Source organism: Tenrec ecaudatus, chromosome 11 (assembly GCF_050624435.1).
Source record: "Tenrec ecaudatus isolate mTenEca1 chromosome 11, mTenEca1.hap1, whole genome shotgun sequence".
NCBI classification, from domain to species: domain Eukaryota; kingdom Metazoa; phylum Chordata; class Mammalia; order Afrosoricida; family Tenrecidae; genus Tenrec; species Tenrec ecaudatus.
Window position 1 is genome coordinate 108,510,808 of NC_134540.1, and position 20,227 is coordinate 108,531,034.

Sequence of the window (20,227 nt, forward strand, 5' to 3'; positions counted from 1 at the left end):
TGGAAGGAGCGGGAGAAGGTGGGAGCGAGGCTGGGATGCTGGGTAAAATGAAACTTACAGGTTGTAGGGGTGGGCAGGCATTTCTGGAAGATTCCTTGCAGAGCTCACTGCACAGTCAATTTGCCTTCTTTGACGGACAAAGCATGTGTTGCTCATAAGCAAATGTCTGCTATCTGTAGTAGATGTCAGCTGTGCCCCTGAGAGGCATCAGACCGACCACCAGATGCTGCTGCACCAACGAGAGCATTGACAGCGGTGTGCAAAGGTGCAGACATTCTGCAAACCAATCTGCCCTTCTCCTGGGTGTGCCCACACCCCAGTCTGGCCCCAGTGCTCCACGGGGCTTCTGAGCAGAGAGGTGGACCCAAGAAAGGGAAAGGCTCTCCTGGGGAGGCCAGGAGAGCACAGGGCATGTCTTCAGCCTGCCTGGGTTTCCCAGGCTCCTGAAGTTCATTTCCACCAGTGTTTTCTTAAAGCAACAAATAGTAGGTTCTGTGGGGGATACTACATGCAGGGAAAGTAAGTTGGTCATCTACAGCTGGAAACTATTATTTCAATCATAATAAACAGTGCATAAAATTCCCTCGATTCTAATCTAGGAGGAAGGCACCCGCTTCGTAACTTCTGGCAGTTTTAGGGATAGCGGAGCCCATTGGACGAGCACGTTCTCTTAGGGTCCAGCGGAACAGAAAACTGCCAGCCGAGGGCCACCGTCTCAGGGTCCTGCGTCTCTCCTTTCAAAAACAAAACGGAAAACCTTCATGAAACCAAACAGCTGCTTTGCTCTTCGTCCATCTATCAGACCATGCTACCTCCTTGTGCCAGTTGCCAAGGGAAAATTCTGTGAAGTCTGACGTATGGCAACCCCATGCATGTCAGCGCAGAAGTGCGCTTCATAGAATTTTCAAGGGCTCCTTTGGGGGCAAGTAGATCCCCAGGTCTTTCTCCCAAGTTGCCACTAGGTGGACACCAGCCTCTTAATTTCTGACTAGCAGCTAAGAGCTGCCCCATTTGGACTATTCAGAAATTCCAAACTATGCGCTGCAACTGTTCCGTTCTAGGCACAAGACCCAGCTGCCACCTGGAAAGATAGAGTAAGGAAAGGTTGACTCTTGGTGGCCTTGCTTTTCCCCTGTGGGACTTGCAAAAGGACACTTCCTGTCTCTTAGAATAAATAAGGTACTAGCAAGGATAAAGGAGCCTGGTTTTGTAGTGGTTAGTATTGGACTACTAACTGTGAGGTCAGCAGTTCGAAACCACGAGTTGCTCTGTGGGAGCCAGACAGGGCTTTCTACGCCCACAAAGAGTTACAGCCTTTAAAACTCACAGGGGCAGTTCTACCCTCCCCTATAGGGTCGCCATGAGTCAGAGTTGCCTCAGTGGCGTGAGTTTTTGGCTTTGGGAGCAAGAATAAGTCACAGCTGATGCGTCCCTTTAAAGCTTTCTTTATTAGCTAAATCAGAAAGTACAACTCTTGTTACCCTCACCAAATGCCAGTGCATAGTGTCCGGAGCTCTGCCCTGTACCCCTCTCATTTCCGAGAATGTCCCAGTGCGCTCTTCTGTGGAAGGTCTTTCTAAATCCACGGCTGTAAGCAGCAGAGGAGTTACCGGTGTCTGGCTGCAATGTCTTGCTTTCCAAAACGTCTCTAATTCGCCCTGCCAGTGTTTTGCACGTTTCCCCCTCCAGTGAACAAACAAATTTGTCTTGGAAGATCTGCATGGCCAGAATGCTCCTGAGAGGCAAAAATGGTGAAACTTCATCTCACGTCCTTTGCACAAGTTGTCAAGAAAGACCAGCCCCTGGAAGAGGAAACGTAAAGGGGCAGCGAGAAGAGAAAGGGCCTGACTGAGAGGGACTGACACCGTGTGTGCTCCCATGGGCTCAAGCACAGAAACCACCGAGAGGTGGGGAGGGCGCAGCACTGGGCATGCTCCATTGTGTCCTGCAGAGGGGCGCGAGTCAGCGCCTCCTTGACGGCACCCAAGATACAGAACGTGCAGCAAACCCCTGGGGATTGCAGCCTTGGTTCTGTTGCTACATGTAATTCCCAGTGCTGAGAATGAACTGATTTCCCCTCGTGACCCTGGCGGCCTGCCGTCTCCATTCCCCTTGTGTTATGCGGTGATTTAAAAACTGTGGATCTGGGTCCCTTCCCTTCTTCTCCCCTCACCTAAAGCAAGACATTGCACCCATATGGCCTCCAAAGTCAGAGTATCCTTGACATGGGTCACTGGGGCTTTGGTTCCAAGGCAGAACTGAGCTGTTATCACAGTGATGACAGCATGGAAGCATTGGGAAGAAAGACTCAGCCCTGCAGCAAAATGGATCTCTCTGACAAGAAGCAAGCCTCAAAGCCTCCACGTCTAGGGCTTAGCTGTGGACTAAGAATGTAAAACACAGTCTCCAAACTGGACAGGGTTGGGTTTCATTTCAACATGTGTCTTCTTGAATGCACTTCGAAGAACGAGTGCATACACATTTTTGCACTGAGAACTACAAAGATATCCGTTCTTTTGGCGCCAGCACAGAACTTCCGAGAAAACGGAGGCAAGGAGCTCGTTTTCCTTCAGTTACAATAGAGTGCATAGATCAGACAGCACAGGGTCGCTCTGGAAGGGCTGTGACTCTGTCTGGTCGGAAGGCCGTGAGTTATCCGCTATCTCCAACAAGTCTGGTCCTGCGGCTCCACGCTCTTCACGTGGTGATTTCTCAGGAGCTGAAACAAGGCAGCAGGAAGACTAAATCAGTCAGGAGGTTCGGATCTGAGTTGACCCAAGAGCACAGTGCCATGCTATGCTGAGCCTTGCCTGGTTCTGGACAGGAGAATGTCTTCACGGCCCATACAGACCACTGCCTTGTGGGACTTACATTTCTTTATCTTGCTGGCTACATACCACCTCTTTTTTTCAGGGCTTCAAACGGGTTTGGCCCTGTTCAGTCATGACCAAGGAAGTGACACTGGAACAGACCCAAAGTTTTTAAAAGAAGGACACTAATTAGAATGGGAAATAGTACAAGTTGAAGCCCCGCTAGAAACGTGATCTACTTCTTAGAATATAAAGGGGGCATGCACATTGCCCAGTAACCAAAGCTCTTGGCCAGGGAGTCAGAAAGTGTCCAGCTCAGAGATGACCACTGGACACGCTGCTTGGACGGTGCTGTTCCCCTCAGTTCTTGCATGAAACCACTGGCACGCACTGGAGGCCTGAAAGCGTTCACCGCCCCCTCCCAGGCTTGCCTTCCGCCGCCTCTACTCATGATGTTTCCCATCCGGGGTAGTATTCTGTAGCCCCCAAATTTTAAAAATTGGGGTCTATTTTGGTTTTGTTTCATTGGCCATGGTTGAACCATTCAAGACTGTTTGAAGCCCTGCTTTATTTCTGCATAGTTCACATCATCATACTGAGGATCCATAATTTGCTAGCCCACAAATAAGTTACAAACATCAACATTATTCAGACAAATGTTCAGACATCAGCACTCATCATCCAGCTACTTTGGGTCTTGTAAAGAGCAATTCTACCTACTGGGATATTTAAGGTTTTGCGTCAACTTAGCTAGACCAGGATTCTCGGTGGCTTAAGCGTTAATCCCTCATGATCCCCCTTGAGCTGCCTGAATAAAGTGTCAGCACAGTCAGTCAGTCAGTTGCGAGCCTCCATAAAGGGATAAGATTAAGGCGGAAGAAACATCCTTACTCGGGTTGCGGCCCTGATGCAATGAATTGCACCGGAATGTGGCCTGATTCAAATTTTAGAGGACTCCATGGAAAAGGTCTTTTTCTTTGTTCTGGGTCTGGATTCTCCATGTCGCTCTTGACTTCTGGTTCTTCGGATTTTAGCCAACACCCAGCTGTCTTGCTTGGAGCTCCTGGCAGTACTTAGAAGCTTGTCATCTGACCTGCCAGCCTGGGATTTGTGCATCTCTGCAGCCACAAGTCAGACTTGCTCACCTTGAATTTATCTACCTCTGTAGCCACCAACCTGTGGTCTTCCTAACAATCTATGGTTCATTAGGTCCCACAACTATGTGAGTCAGGCTTGGGCATATACATATGTATAACTAGCATTGTCTTTGTTTCTCTCCTGGACCAAGCCGGCAACACCTACCTCTCAGGATGGGTATGATAACTAAATTAGAAGAGTCGTATAAGGTGGGTGGTTAGCACAAAACACAAACTCAAGGAGGCTAATCATTCTATCTTTGTATGGGAGGAACTGAGGGAGAAGACACTGGGAACGACTGGCCAAAAGACTAGAACTGTGCGTCAATGCACGGGTGGAGGAAACAGAGCTAAGAGGGCAGTGGGAATGGTAGAAGACACCATCTTCATCTCCTTCTGATTTCCCTGTAGTTTATTTTAAAAGGCCATCTTTTGACATGGCAAACCATACGCCATTCTCATTTTTAAAATAGTTAGACTGCCAACCTGAATGTTCCAGAAATGTTCAATTGCAGAGAGTTTCCTGTGTTAGAGATGAGGCTGGTGTACTTCGAGTGTTATAAAATCCCGCTAATACAGGCAGGGCTCACATGGTTAAGGGCTTTTGTTAGCCTTTCAGTCTTCTTCTTGAAATATGGTAATTGGTGAATTTTGTTTTAAGATCCTGAGAGCTATTGGTAAGCTTTAGCACAAATCATTAGACCGAGACAAGCTCAGTTGGCTAACTTACAGGTCAGTAATGAATTTAACGTATGACATACATGTAGCAACATTTGGAGAAACACTTTGGTAGGAAAACACCCTGAAGGAATGCAGTGCACTTCTTGTCCACTCCCAGTGATGGTGGTCTGTGGGGTCATAGATACCAGTCCTTTGCATGCAGCTAGGGTGCCGGGTGGCCTTAAGAATTATGAAAGGGAGGAGCTTCAGATGATGTCAGAGTGGGTAAGGAGGTAAGAGGGATCCGGAGAAAAGGGGGTTCCTAAAACACGCCTCTAGGGAAACCCCATCGAGGGATTCATATGAAATATTTAGCTCCTGCTTAAGTCAGGGTAAATCTAACAAGGAATCACAGTATTATAATGGGACGTGGTTGTGTAGTGGTTATGTTAGGCTGCTAACCATAAGGTCAGCAACTCAAAACCACCAGCCACTCTGTGGGAGAAAGATGAAGCTTTCTAGTCCCATAAAGAATTATAATCTCAGCAGACCTGGAACTATTTATAGCCCCCCCCCCTTTTTCTTTCTTCTTCCATGTCTATCTGTATAAGATAGGCACTATAAGCAATCCTGAGGAGAAAACAACAGGACCAATGGTTCTGGAGGACAGGGAGAGGGGGAGGTGGGAGAAAGGGAGAAGGGAGCCAACAAACCCAGGTACAAGGGAACAACAAAGATCTAAAGTCGATGGTGAGGCTGCACAACGCCTGGTGGGTGTGATTAAGTGCAGTGTCACAGAGAGGAATTACTGAGAGCCGAATAAAAGTTGAAGATGATAGCGGGACAAGAAGAAAGTAAAAGGAAAAATAGGAAAGAACTAGGAGCCAAAAGACATTTTATAGAGGTTCAAATATAGGCATGTACATATGTAAAATATTAATATATAGGGATATAGGTCTGTGTACATTGTTAAGTATCAAGGTAGCAGATGGACATCGAGTCTCTATTCTAATGACCTGGCATTCTGCAGTGCTCATCCTCCCGACATGATCGCTGGACTCAAAATTGGTACATAAGGATTGAAGTTTAAAAAAGCAGCCATCTAGCAGGGACGCAACAAAGCCCACAAGGAAGAAACCCACCAGCCTGTGTGATCATGAGGTGTGGATGGGATCAGGTATCCGAAGACCCCAACCAATCATAATGAAGTGAATGAAGGCATTCAGAGGGGAGACCCAAAGGCCATCTGTAGACAACTGTACAGCCCCACACAGAAGGGTCACAAGGAAGGGGTGAGTCAGCCAGGGTGCAAGTTTATCACTGAAACACACACATTCCACTAGTTCTTAAATGCTTCCCCCCCACCTCACCCTACCCCACGCCCATTATCAAGACTCAAGTTTTACCTTACAAATCCGGTTGGGCCAGAGCATGTACATTGGTACCGATAAGAGTTCTTGACACACAGAATCCAAGACAGATAAATCCCTCAAGAACAATAATGGGAGTAACGATACCATGAGTGTACAGGGAAGGTGGATGGACAAAGGGGAGAAAGGGGGAACCAATCACAATGATCCACATATAACCACCCCCCTAGGGGGGCAAACAACACAAATGTGGGTGAAAGGACACAGCAGATGGTGTAAGATATGAAGATAATGATAATTTATAATTGATCAAGGGGTCATGAGGGTGGGAAGTTGGGGGAGGAAGGGGAAAAAGAGCTGATACCAAGGGCTCAAGTAAAAAGAAAATATTTTGAAAATTATGATGCCAACATATGCACAATGTGCTTGATACAATTGATGTATGGATTGTTATAAGAGCTGTAAGAGCCTCCAGTAAAATGATTTGTTTTAAAAAATTACATTCTAGGAAACCAACAAGGGCAATTCTATCCTGTTTTATAGGGTCACCATGAATCAAAATCGACTTGGTAGCAGTGATTTTTGTTGTTGTTTGTTTTAGTTACTAAATCAGATGAGACCTTGTGGTTCAGTGGATATAGCACTTGGCTGTGAACCCACCAATTTCTCCTTGAGAAAAAGATGTGGCAGCCTGCTTCCATAAATATGTACAACCTTAGAGAGCCCATGGGGTGGTACTAAACTGCCTTACAGTCAAAATTGGCTCAATGACAGTGGTTGTATGACCTGGTGATAAAGTCTTGATTTGACAAAGTGCATATGTCATGAGCTATATGTTCACTTGAACTTCATAATGCATTTCATCATCTCCTATCCTAACCCATGGTCCACAGCTCTTCTTTCTAATCTCTTATTACCACACATACATACACACATGAAAGAATCATGTTCAGGAGTATTTTTTGTTATATATTTTTAATTTAATAAATCTTTTTATTGGGGCTCATACAACTCTTATCACAATCCATACATACATCAATTGAGTAAAGCACCCTTATACATTCATTGCCCTCGTCATTCTCAAAATTCGCCTTCCACTTGGGTTCCTGGAATCAGTTCGTTTTCCTTTTTTTTCCCTCCTCCTCCCTCCCCAGTTCCCCCTTCCCCCTGAACCTTTAATAGTTTATAACTAATTATTTTATCTTATCTTACACTGCCCGGCGTCTCCCCTCACCCACCTTCCTATTGCCCATCTCCCAGAGAGGAGGTTACACATAGATCCCCATATCACTTCTCCCTTTCTACACCTCCTTCCCTCCCAGTGTCACCACTCCCACCACTGGTCCTGAGGGGTGCATTCATCCTAGATTCCCTGTGTTTCCAGTGATCACCTTCCTCACATAAACGCTGAAGACGAATGTGTGCATAAGCAAGTGTGGTGAAGGAGCCTGATGGTACCTAGTTATTGAGAGATATAACGTCCGGGGACTAAAAGGCTTGAAAGTAAACAAGCGACCATCTAGCCCAGAAGCAACAAAGCCCACATGGAAGCAGCACACCAACATGTGTGATCGTGAAGGGCAGAGGGGACCAGGTCTCAAAAAACAAAGGCAGGGGGTGGGGAGAGGAAATCATATCACTGTGAATGAGGGGGAGTGGGTGATGGGGACCCAATGCCCAGCTGTAGACAGCTGGACATCCCTTGCAGAGGGGTAGTGGGGTGGAGATGAGTGGACCTGGTTAGTTCAGCAGTATTTTAAGCCTTTTAGGGTATTTTGTTATATACCCTTTGGAAATTTGCTATTTTTTGTTTGTTTATTTTGTTTTAATTACCAATTTTGTTACTTCAGATGTCCATTATCCCTTTTACTTTGAATTACGAAGTTCATTTCAGTACTGTATTACTTTGGGATGTAAGCCATATTCTAACTTATAATGGAATTGAAAGTTTCACAACTGGAAACTTGCAAGTTAATGAGGACAACGTGTTTCAAAGATTTAAATTCTGCTTTGTGTTGGTATCATAGTATATAACAGAAAGAGGGATTATATTGTCCATACCTACTGCCATCATGTCGATTCTGACCTGATGCAGGGCTTCCAAAGCTGTCAGCCTATAAGGGAGTAAACCGCCTCATCACTCACCCGTGGAGCAACCGGTGGGTCTGAACAGTTCACAGCCCTTGCATTATGCACACAAATGTATCTGACTTGAAGACTGTCTGTCTTTGGTCATCACTGCTCATCAATACAAAGGAAGGTAATTGAACTCTCTCCATGTCGTCTCTCTAGATACCTCAGTAGCCCCATATGTAGGAGGATACTAAACAACAAATCTTCTCCCACTCAACTTGTAGAATAAGTGCTAGAAGAATCCGTGAGAGATTAACATCATACTGGAGGTTTTAGCTAACAGCATAAGGCAAAGGAAAGACATCAAAGGTATTCATCTGGGGAATGAAGATGTGAAACTATCGTTATTTGCAGATGATATGATTTTATATATGGAAAATACCAAAAACTCCACAAGGGGAGTACTGGAAGCAATAGAGGAGTTTGCGAAGTGGCAGAATACAAGATCAACAAACAGAAGTCCATTGGACTGTTATACACATCGGATAAGACCACAGAAGAGGACATCAAAAAGGTGGTACCCTTCACAATTGCCAAGCACAAATGGAAATATTTAGGGATTAACCTGACTAAAAGAACAAAAGATTTATATGAGGAAAACGAACATTGTTATAAGAAACCTACAGTGACCTCAACAAATGGAAGAATATCACATGCTCCTGAACTGGAAGACTCAATATAGTAAAGATGTCCGTTCTGCCCAAAGCACTACATAAGTTTAATGCAATTCTGATTATATTACTCTTATCTTTCTTCAAAGAAATGGAACAACTGATTACCAACTTCATATGGAGAGGGAAAAAGCCCAGAATTAGCAGAGAACTCCTCAAGAAGGACACAGTGGGAGGGCTTGCTGTACCTGACGTTAGCAAATATTATATAGCCACAGTGGTCAAAACAGCATGGTATTGGTATAATGACATACTCAGACAGTGGAAAAGAACTGAAAACCCAGCAATAAAATCATCTGCATACAGATACCTGATCTTGGATAAGGGCCCAAAAAATATCAAATGGGAAGCATATGCCCTCTTTAACACGTGGTGCTTGAAAAAAATGGATATCTACATTCAGAAAAATGAAACAAGACCCCTATCTCAGTGTATGCACAAGAATAAACTCAAGGTGGATCTCAGACCTTGAGGTAAACCCCAAACTATTAGAGACATCAATGAGGAAATTGGGACCAACCTGAGAACTTTGGGAATACATAGGTTATCAGAAATAGGGAAGGAGACAAAAACAGATGAGTCACAAATAGACAAGTGGGATATACTGAAGGTAAAACACCGCTGTACATAAAAAGAATTCACCAAGAGAGTAATAAGAGAGTCCACAGACTGGGAAAACATCTTTAGCAATGACACATCAGACAAAGGCCTTATTATTAAAATCTATAATACTCTGCTAGCTTCCCAAAAGGAAAAAACTAATTTCCCATTGAGGAGGTGGGCAAAGGACCTGAATGGAAGCTTCACAACGGCAGAAATCTGAATGGCTAACAAACATGAAAAATGTTCCAGATTTTTATCCAGAAGAGAAATGCAAATTAAAACAACAATGAGATACCACCTAACTCCCTCATAGATAGCCCAATTCAAAAAATCAGATAGCATCAAGTGTTGGAGGAGGTGTGGTGAGATAGGAACTCTCATCCACTGCTGGTAGACCTGTAGGTATGTACAGGCACTATGGAAATAGATTTGGTGATATCTAAAACAGATGGAAATTGAGCTACCATATGATCCAGCAATCTCTATACTGGGCATATACCCCGAAGAGAAAAGAAACAAACTGGCCAGACATCTGTGCTCCAATGTTCATCATGGCACAGTTCAAAATCGCAAGGAGTTGAAACAACCCAAATTTCCATCAACAGATGAATGGATTAAAAAACTGTCGTACATTCATGTAATGGAGTACTACACATCGCTAAAAAGCAGTGATGAACGCATGAAGCACATCACTGCATGGGAAGAACTGGAGGAAATTATGCTAAGTGAAGTAAGCCAAGCACAAAAGGACAAGTACTACACGAGTCCGCTGAGATAAGCTTTAAAAAAAATGCAAAAGGGGCATAGGGAAAAAGCTACTGTATACAAACATTCCTGGGGTGAGGAACAGATAGTATGACAGGAGCCAGACAAAATCCAGGGATACATATGTTAGCCAACTAAAAAGGTGGGGGGAGAAATGGGTAGGGAAAGAGGGACCAGACTTCAACCTGGTGCACCAAGATGTGAAGACAACACACCAGCATGAAGCAGGGAGCCAGTAGAGAGGTCTGAGGGGCCGGCCCCAATCCCAACTATGTGGACAGCTGCCCCTCCCACGAGAAGAATTTACTTCAGAGAACAGCACTGAAGCTACAGCTCAGGGAGAGGGACATGTCTGATCAGAGCACATGGGAGCAAATGAAGGGGGAGGAAGACAGAGTGGAGCACATTCTGGCCCACAAAGCCTTGAGGACAATATCCCTGCTCAGGCAGCCAATGCAGAGAGAGGACCATATGGCTGGCCCCACTATGAGATACAACATCCTTCACTGACCCATAGCCCTACTGGGGACAACACTGGAGACACAGTGCAGGAATTGTACCCCATCTGACCCCACCACACCGAGGCAAAAGACTTAAGAGTGTGCAACAGAACAGCAAGGGGAGCAGAGCAAGGAAGTCCCAAGGGAGTACTAAAAATAGACTTTGGGGCCAGCTGGTGGCACCCCATCAGACCAGACCAGAAAACACTCCTAAATGTCAACAAACAGGCCTTGAACTATTTACAGGCTTTTCTTTTTTTGGTCATTGATTTTGTTGTTGTTATTTTGTTTTGTTGCTTTATTTTCTCTGTCTTGTTCTTATGCTTCTTATTGTCTCTGCAGGTCTATCTAGATAAGATAGGTGGGATAAACAAACTGGAGGAGAAAACAACGGACTGGTGGTTCTGGAGGAACATGGGAGAGGGGTGGGGTGGGGAAAAGAAGTGGTGTTAACAAACCCAGGGACAAGGGAACAATAAGCGATACAAAATCAGTGGCAAGGAGGGTGTGAGAGGCCTGGTAGGGATTGATCAAGGGCAATGTAACAGAGAGAAATTACTGAAACCCAAATGAAGGCTGAGGATGATAGCGGGACAAGAGGACATTAAAAGGAAACAGGAAAGAACTAGGAAACAAAGGACATTAATAGAGGTCTAAAGACTGGTTGTACATATGTAAATATATTTGTATATGACGATGGGGAAATATATCTATGTGCATATATTTATAGGTTTAAATTAAGGTAGCAGATGGACATTGGGCCTCCACTCAAGTACTCCCCCAATGCAAGAATACTTTCTTCTATTCAACTGGCATTCCATAATGCTCACCTTCCTGACACAATCGCTGAAGACAAAGCGGGTGCATAAGCAAATGTGGGGAAGAAAGCTGATGGTGACCAACTATCAAAAGATATAGCAGTCTGGGATCTTAAAGGCTTGTAGGCAAACAAGTGGCCATCTAGCTTGGAAACAACAAAGCCCACCTGGAAGAACAACACCAGCCTCTATGATCACGAGGTGTCGATGGGATCAGGGATCAGGCATCAAAGAACAAAAAAATCATATCATTGTGAACGAGGGAGATTGTGGAGTGGGGACTCAAATCCTATCTGTAGGCAACTGGACATCCCTTTACAGAAAGATAGCAGGAAGGAAATGTGCCAGTCAGGGTACAGTGTAGCAATGACAAAATGTACAATTTTCCTCTAGTTCTTAAATGTTTCTTCCCACCCCCCACTATCATTATTTCAATTCTACCTTACAAATCTGACTAGACCAGAGGATGTCCACTGGAACAGATAGGAACTGGAAACACGAGATATCCAGGACAGATGATCCCTTCAGGACCAGTAGTGAGAGTGGCGATACTGGAGGGTGGAGGGAGGGTGGGGTGGAAAGGGGGAACCGATTATAAGGATCTACATATAACCTCCTGCCTGCCAGATGGACAACAGAAAAGTGGGTGATGGAGGACATCGGACAGTGTAAGATGTGACAAAATAATAATAATTTATAAATTATCAAGGAACATGGGGAGGGAGGGGAAATGAAGAGCTGATACCAAGGCCTCAGGTTGAAAGCAAATGTTGTGAGAATGATGATGGCGACAAATGTACAAGTGTGCTCGACACATGGATGTATGCATGGATTGTGATAAGAGTTGTCCAAGCCCCCAGTAAAATGATTTAAAAACAAACAAACAAAAAAGAATCTGTGAGAGAAAGCTCCACAAAATAGTACGTTGATTTCACAACATATCTGTTTGTAATTGCACCAAAATCGGGGGTTAGCTTAACGAAAACCCCAAATGTGCAAGAAAGGATTAAAGCCGCTAGAAGGAAAGAACAGAGCCAGACAAGCTGTATCTCTTCCTGGACAGCAGTCTGGATCTAGCCATCTCGTGCTCCTGCTTCTTGTTTCAACACTACACTTGACTTCAGGTTAATTTCTGTCCGAACTTATCCATTTTTTCATTTTCTTGATTGTATCCTCACTGCTTCCCCCCAAATAAAATCACTGCCATTGAGTCCATGCTGACTCATAGCAACCTCCTGTGTGTTTCCAAGACTATAACCATTTACAGGAGTAGAAAGCCCAGTCTTTTTCCCATTGAGCTGCTGGTGGTTTTGAACTGCTGGTCATGTGGGTTGCAGCCTCACTACCATCTTATATGGATATACAGTCCTTTGTGTTTCTATTAAATGGACGCACCCCTACAATGTGTCATCCCGTGGTGGCTTGTGAAGGAATCTTAGTGACATTTTTGGGTAAGGGTGGGTCTGCTAACTGCAAGGCAGTCAGTTCAAAACCATCAGCCATCCCCAAAGAAAAGCTATCTTCTCACATAAAAGAACTACCGCCTCAGAAACTCTATATCGCATTGTGAGTTGGAATAGACTCATTGGCAGCTGGTGGCTGGCTTGCGTGTTGCTGTGATGCTAGATGATATGCCAATAGTATTTCTAATACCGTTAGGGTCACCCATGGTGACAGGTTTCAGAGGAGCATCCAGACTAAGACAGACTATGAAGAAAGGCCTGGTGATATGCTTCCAAAATTTAGAAAATGAAAACCTATGAGTTACAACAGAACATTGTTTAATATTGTGCTGGAAGTTGAGTCCCCTAGATTGGCAAAACACTCAACATACATAGTATTGGCAACAGTGCACTCAAGCATACTAACACTGCGCAGGACCAGGGAATGTTCTGTTTCATTGTACATGGGATTGCAATGATTCAGAATTATCTCAACAGCAATGAACAACAACAACAACATCTTGGCTATCTTTCAGCGTTTTCTATTGGATGTTTATTTCTAAAAACAGATTAATTGGGATATAATTCACATGTCATACAATTCAATAGTTTGATCATACCAAGAAGAGTTGTACAACTATTACCGCAATAAATTGCAGAACATTTTCTTCTTTCTTATACTCCTTGTTAATAGCTCTCATTTCTTCCCTATCTCCTCTGCCACGCCCCCAAGAAACCATTAATCCAGTTACTGCCCCAGTAGATTCACCCATCTGGATTTCATATGTCGAAAAACATACTAAAACAGAAAGCCAAGAAACAAACAAGCTAACAACAATAACAAAATAAAATAGAGAAAAACCTCGATCAAAAAGAAAGTAGACCATTAAGAGTTAGAACTTTAAAATTGGTCAAAATGGAGAGGAAATGATAGGGTGTTAAATTTTAGCTACATCTGCCATAATCCACTTGCCAAGCAAGGCTAGTCATGTCCCTGGTCTATGTTCAGAGGGAATTCACAGGACACTGAAACCACATGTATTTCCCTTTCACCTTTTAAAAACTTGATACAACTTTTAAATGGGATAAAAGGGGGCTGAAACAAGGTGTTATATTTTAACCTAACTATATCTACTATAATCATCTGTACAATGCTCTCTGTCTGATCACAAGGTTATGAAAATCCCATGACTGGTCAGAGGGATTCACTAGAGACTTAATCTATGTGGGGACCCTGCACATGGATGTTAGCTTCCATTGTCATCCGTAGCCTTCTACAAACCAGATGTTCACATGTAAGCTGTGATACCATTCCCGTCTTTGTATTTGGCTTATATTATTTACAATCCTTAGCTGACATAGGCTGGGACTCTTGGGATTCTGCACAGGTATGGCTGGCATTTGTTCCCATTCCATTTCCACAATCCAGATGGTGGAAGAATGACCTTGTTTATTTGAGAAGAATTCTCATCCATCACCTTTAGCTCCCCTAGACGACTGCTTACATGCTCAAAAGACTGCCTATTAGTTCTATCATTTTGCCACAGTTAATTCTCATTTATGGTGCTCAGTTGGGAAATGCAGTGTTTAATGCAATTAAGCTTCCTAATTGAGAATTACAGGGCTTATTTTCTATGGATTACTGATATAAAGACATCTGAGGCCACCCAAATACCAAACCTAAATCAAACAAGTTTAATCTTTCTTGAAAAATTCGGAGGGCATGCCAGCACTCACAGACAAGTAAGGTTATTCTAGAGGTGGTGTAGATACAGAGCAGCACAAGAAACCTGGGGTTTTCATTGAGCACAAAGCAGACGTGGCTATGGGAAGATAATGGCGCAAGTCACACAGGGAAGCCGAGCACCACATCAAGCGCATTATGTCATTTTGAAATTGCCCTCACCTGTTTTAAATTTTCAGCGCTTACATTTTCAATGTTATGATGCTGGGCAGGTTTCAGCAGAGCTTCTAGACTAAAACAGACAAGGAAGAAAGTCCTGGTGAACTACTTCTGAAGCTTGGCCAGAAGCTAAGCTTGAAAAGCTAAGCTGCACAACAGTCTGAGATGCAACCAAAGCATGATTTCCCATGGGATGGCTCCCCACGTGGCGGCTTTTTGATCCATTGTCCACGGGCCCCTACGTGGTGGGGCCAGTTTGGTGGCAGTGAACAACACCTACAACTATTCAGAGGAAAGGGACACGTGGCCTGCCAACTTTCAAAACAGCATCTGTCAGAAAATCCCATCTCTGTGACATAAAGCATGTATGTACTATACATGAACGATAGAAATAAATAAATGAATAATATCCACTTGGGCAAACTAACTCAACCCAGTAAAGAATTAAAAACAGAGTAGAAATCTGTTTCAATGTAGATTTAAAAAGGACTACCTGAAGCGATCAGTTACAGAAGGAACTTTCCCTGTTTTGAAAACAACCTTCCCATGAACTAGGCTGTCAAATGTGAATTTGGGTGATGCTGTGGTACAGACAACCTGGCTTTTGAGAAACATAGCCGGTTGCCTCAGGGAATGTAAGTGCATATGTATCATTGTCTGCTTGTGGCAGGCAGGAATCTATGAGTCATAAATGATATAAATATGGGCTTCCGAGAAAAGATTGTTACCTTGGTTATAAAAATAATCCCCCCCTTCCTTTTTTTCCTTTGCATTTCTGCATCAGTTTCTAATTTCCTAGATAGAATAAAATATAGAAGATATTTTTGGTTTCGATACTGGTTCTCTATGGTGCCTGGTTGCAATCCAATCTTCTCTGTCATCATCAAGGGGTTCCACTGCCCACCAGCTTTTCCTCAATCCTGGTATTTTCTGATATGGGGTCTGTTGCTGGCTCTCGCCACTTCCCCATGCTGGGCCTGCGCCTTCATTCCACATGGTTCCCATGTGTGCAGCATACTTGACTTCCTCTCATGTCACAGCCCAGTGCACACCTGCTCTCATGCAATCATGGGACAATTGTACCAGAGTTGTGAACAGAGAAAGGAGCCATGAAGTCCAGCAATAAAAACGGCGGAGGGAAACACAATTCAAAAGGCTGGTGGAACAAGGAGGTGGTGGTGGAATATTTGGACCTTTGCAGCCCCCCTCCTAGAATTTGATCCTAGCAAGCAGTGATAAAAAGGACAGGGTGCAATGGAGGGAGGGGCAGGATGGGGTGGGGAGGAAGGTGCCCCATCCTAGAACCACACTGGTTCCTCTCTACTTTTCCCCCTATTTCTATCCTTGGGAAGAGGAGGTCATGCCCTGGTGGACATGGGCCTCGGGTCTCCAGAGACCAGCGCAGAGCCAAAGGTCTTCCTGTTGCTGGTGTAAGTACCCTCCACTGAAAGGGTCTGTTTGGGGGTCCTGCTTTCCACAAGTGAAACTTCTCTCAGCTGGTCTGAGGCTCCTTGAGCACAACAGATGATCTTTATTATTATTTCCTGTAAACTCGGGTCAGGCAAGCAGCTAATGTGCTCCAATTCTAACAGAACGTTCTGAAAGTTGAACCTGCTCAGAGAAACCTCAGAAGAATGCACTGGCTATCGAGTTAAAAACACATCCTCCATCCTTGAAAACCCTGTGGGGCACTCATTCCAGTCTGACACAGATAGGATTACCACGTGTGGAATCGACGCTACGGCAAAACTGGTCAGGGAACTGCTGCAGGTTTGTACCAAGGCCCACCCATTTGTTATGTGGCTGACCTCCCAGGCAACAAGTCTCCGAAGAGATTCAGCCCTTGGGATACCTGACGTGTTGTCAGTACTTCGCAGTTTACAAGTGATGGACATGATGTCGTCTATTTCTCGAAGCAAGCACTTTTATCATCCCTGCTCAAGGATGAGAAAAGTGAAGCAGAAAATACTTGGCAGCGATTCAGAGTTCACCCAGTAGTCTCCCAACCACAACCAAGAAACCAATTCAAACCAGTTGTCATCAAATTGTTTCTTACGATGCTCCCCGTGTGTGCTCCGCAGAGTTTTCAGTGGCTAGATAATTTTCCCAGAAGTAGATGACTGGGCCTTTCTTACAAAGTGGCTCTGGGTGCACGAGAACCTCCAACTACTTTATCAATAGCCAAGTGTTTAACCATCTGAGCCACCGGGGACCCTCCACCACAACTAAAACTCGAAATGCAGTGCCACCGAGTAGATTCCGATTCATAAGAATGATTAAGGGACAGAGGATAGGATTTCTAAGGCTGCCAATCATACGGCAGCAGACCGTCTCACCTGTTTCACACAGAGCAGTTGAGGATTCAAATCCCTGGCCTTTCCTTCTGCCGCCCAAGGTTTAACCCAGTGCACTACCAGCGCTCCTTCCAGCACAACTCACTCACTGCCAGCCAGTCGCTGCTCACTCAGTGAATCCATAAAACAGGGTAGAGCTGCCCCCTGGGAGTTTCCAAGACTAGCATTCTTTACAGGGTAAAAAGCCCCATCTTTCTTCCTTGGAGTGGCTGATGGTTTCAAACCACTAACCTTTTGGTTCATAGCCCAACATGTCATCTCTATAGTGCCAGAGCTCTTCTCTATTACAGCCAAAAGACTAAACTTAAAAACTCACTGCCAATAACCAGGAAGACTCACTGCCATGGAGTCACTGCTGACTCATAGCGATCCCCTGTGGGTTCCCAAGACTGGAACTGTTTACAGGACTAGAAAGCCCAGTCTTTCTCCCTTGGAGCTGCTGGTGGTTTCGAACTGCCCACCATGTAGTTCACAGTCCAACGCATAACTAATACACCGCTAGGACTCTTTCCATCACAACAGGGCTACCTGAATATGGTAATCAAAATCCCACGTGGAGCTCTGTGGGAACCCGGTGCTGCAGGCTGACTCTGAATCTACCAAATCTCTCTCTGGATGGGGTGTAGCTGTCCATATTGGTGCCCTACCAGCTGCCTGCCCACGCGCAGCTCTTAGGTTAGAGACTAACTTTCACAATGAAAGTCCAATTTCCATCCTCAGTGACCTTATCTGCAACCAGGTCACTGACACTTCCCCCACTCTTCCTCCTAGCGAATTTCCCTGAGGGACAGCTCAACTTCTAGAAGGTCTCATAAACAGCCGTGCCATTCATTGGTGCCAAATAGAAAGGATCAGGGAATCCTCAGAAAGCCTACTGCCAGCTCTCTGAGCCGAGACAAGGGACCTACCTTTCCATTGGCAGCCTGACTCCAAACCAGCTGTTTGCCAACAAATTGGACCTGTCTAGGGAAGGGTCCACTCCTTGTCTGTCAGTTTGTCCTATTATGGTGGCTTGTGTGTTGCTATGATGCTGGAGGTTATGTCACCAGTACTTCAGATGCCAGCGGGGTCACCCTAAGGGAACAGGTTTCAGCAGAACTTGCAGACTAAGAGCAGACAAGGAAGAAGGGCTTGCCCCCCCCCCACATGTTGGAGGGAGTAACTGCTGAAAACCTAGTCATCGCTCCAAAATACCGTCAGATCTTGAAGGTAAAGAATGGAAGCAGGCATTGTCAGAGATAGTGGTGGATTAGGGGCCCCCAGGTCCCAGGGCACTGAAGGAGCTGATATCTTGGAGTGGAGTTGACCATGGCGAGGCAAGACGGGTAGAGCGTGTGCGAGTGGAGCCTGCAGAGTCTTCATTTGCTGAGGGGACACCACCCAAGGGAAGGAGAAACGGCTGAAAAACTCTGCAATGATTGGACCCTGGAAAGTGCAAAGTATGAATCTAGGAAAATCAAAAGTCGTAAAAATATTAAATAGACTGCATAAAGATTGATGTCCTAGGCATTAGTGCGCTGAGAGGAACTGGTATTTGAATCAGAAAAATCATAGGATTTCCTACGCCGGGAATAACACAGTAAGGAACAGTAGTTGGAAAACATTGTCTTGGTGACAGAAATGAAGCAGGAGGTCTCATGACAATTTGTCAGGAGAGGCCAGGCCCTGGACAAGGTGGAGGGACAGTGAAAAAGAGGAAGGCCCTCAACGAGGTGGATTGACACCATGGCTGCACCACTGGGGCCAGGCATGGGAATAATTGAGCAGATGGAATGGGATTGTGCAGTGTTGTATTCTGTTGGGCTTTAGGTTGTTATGGGCTAGAGCCGATTCAAGGGCACCTAACAATAACAATAACAACTTGTATTGTGAAGACTCTATTAAAAAATGGAGTAACTATCATTGAGAATGAAGGGAGTGCCATGGAGACCAAAAGCCCATGTGTAGACAATTGGACATCCCCTTACAGAGGGTCACAAGGAAGAGAGGAGTCAGCCAGGGTGCAGTATAGCACTGTTGAAACATACAACTTTCTTCTAGTTCTTTTAATGCTTCCGCCACCCCCCACTCTCATAACCCCAATTCTACCTTATAAATTCAGCTAGAGCAGAGCATGTGCATGAGTACAGATCAGAGCTGGAAACAGGGAATCCAGGACAGATAAACCCCTCAGGACCTATATTGAGAGTAGCTATACCAGGATGGTAAGGGGAAACTGGGGGGAAGGGGAATCAATCACAATGATCTATCTATAACCCCCTCCCAGGGGGACAGACAACAGAAAAGTGGGTGAAGGGAGAGATTGGTTAGTGTAAGACATGAAAAAAATAATTTATAAGTTATCAAGGGTTCATGAGGGGGGGGGTGGATGGAATGAGGAGCTGATACCAGGGACTCAAGTAGAAAGAAACTTTTGAGAATGATGATGGCAACAAATGTACAAATGTGCTTGACACAATGGACGGATGTATGGATTGTGATAAGAGGTGTAAAGAGTCCCCGATAAAATGATTTTTTTAAGAGAGAGAGAGAGAAACACACAAACACAAAAAAGAGCAAGGACCCTGGCAATGAAAGGACCACAAACCCATCCAGAACTATCCCTCAGAGGGACTGCAAATGGTAGACAAGTCCTTCCTGTTTAGAACAGTGAGTGGAATTTGGAAAGAATCAGCCAACCCCAAGCATCAGCCAGCTGAGTCCTGACTCTAGCTGCAGGTAAAAGTCCGCTGCCTCCGCTGTCATCCTTCAGAAGGACATTTACGACTTGGTTTAAGATGTCTCCACAGCGGAACGAACCTGCTGCAAACCCAGCCAGTGGACAACCCTGAGTGTGATTTATTAGGAGCATCACATCCAGAAGAGAGCCTGGGCATCTCGCCAAGGTACTGTGTGAAGTTCAGCCTGGAACCCATTATGATAGCCATCAGAAAGCTCGGAGAGACAAGTTGAAATTTGAAAAACACATTCACCGAGTCCTGACGAGTTGCCAGAAGAGCCTGCCAGCAGGGACAGCTGGAAGGCCAATTTCTCCGTCAAGACTGAAAGGTGCTTGCTTAAAT

At 44.9% G+C, this 20,227-nt stretch overlaps 1 protein-coding gene across 1 annotated transcript in view; it reads right to left on the bottom strand.

The window, feature by feature from the left end:
- Positions 1–633: 633 nt before the first annotated feature.
- Positions 634–20,227, bottom strand: part of LOC142461034 (guanylate cyclase soluble subunit beta-2-like) — a 101,052-nt gene continuing 81,458 nt past the window's right edge. Inside the window, exon 16 of the mRNA XM_075562698.1 lies at positions 634–734. Within this exon, the coding sequence (XP_075418813.1) occupies positions 634–734 (101 nt within the window). The remainder of the gene's footprint in view (positions 735–20,227) is intronic.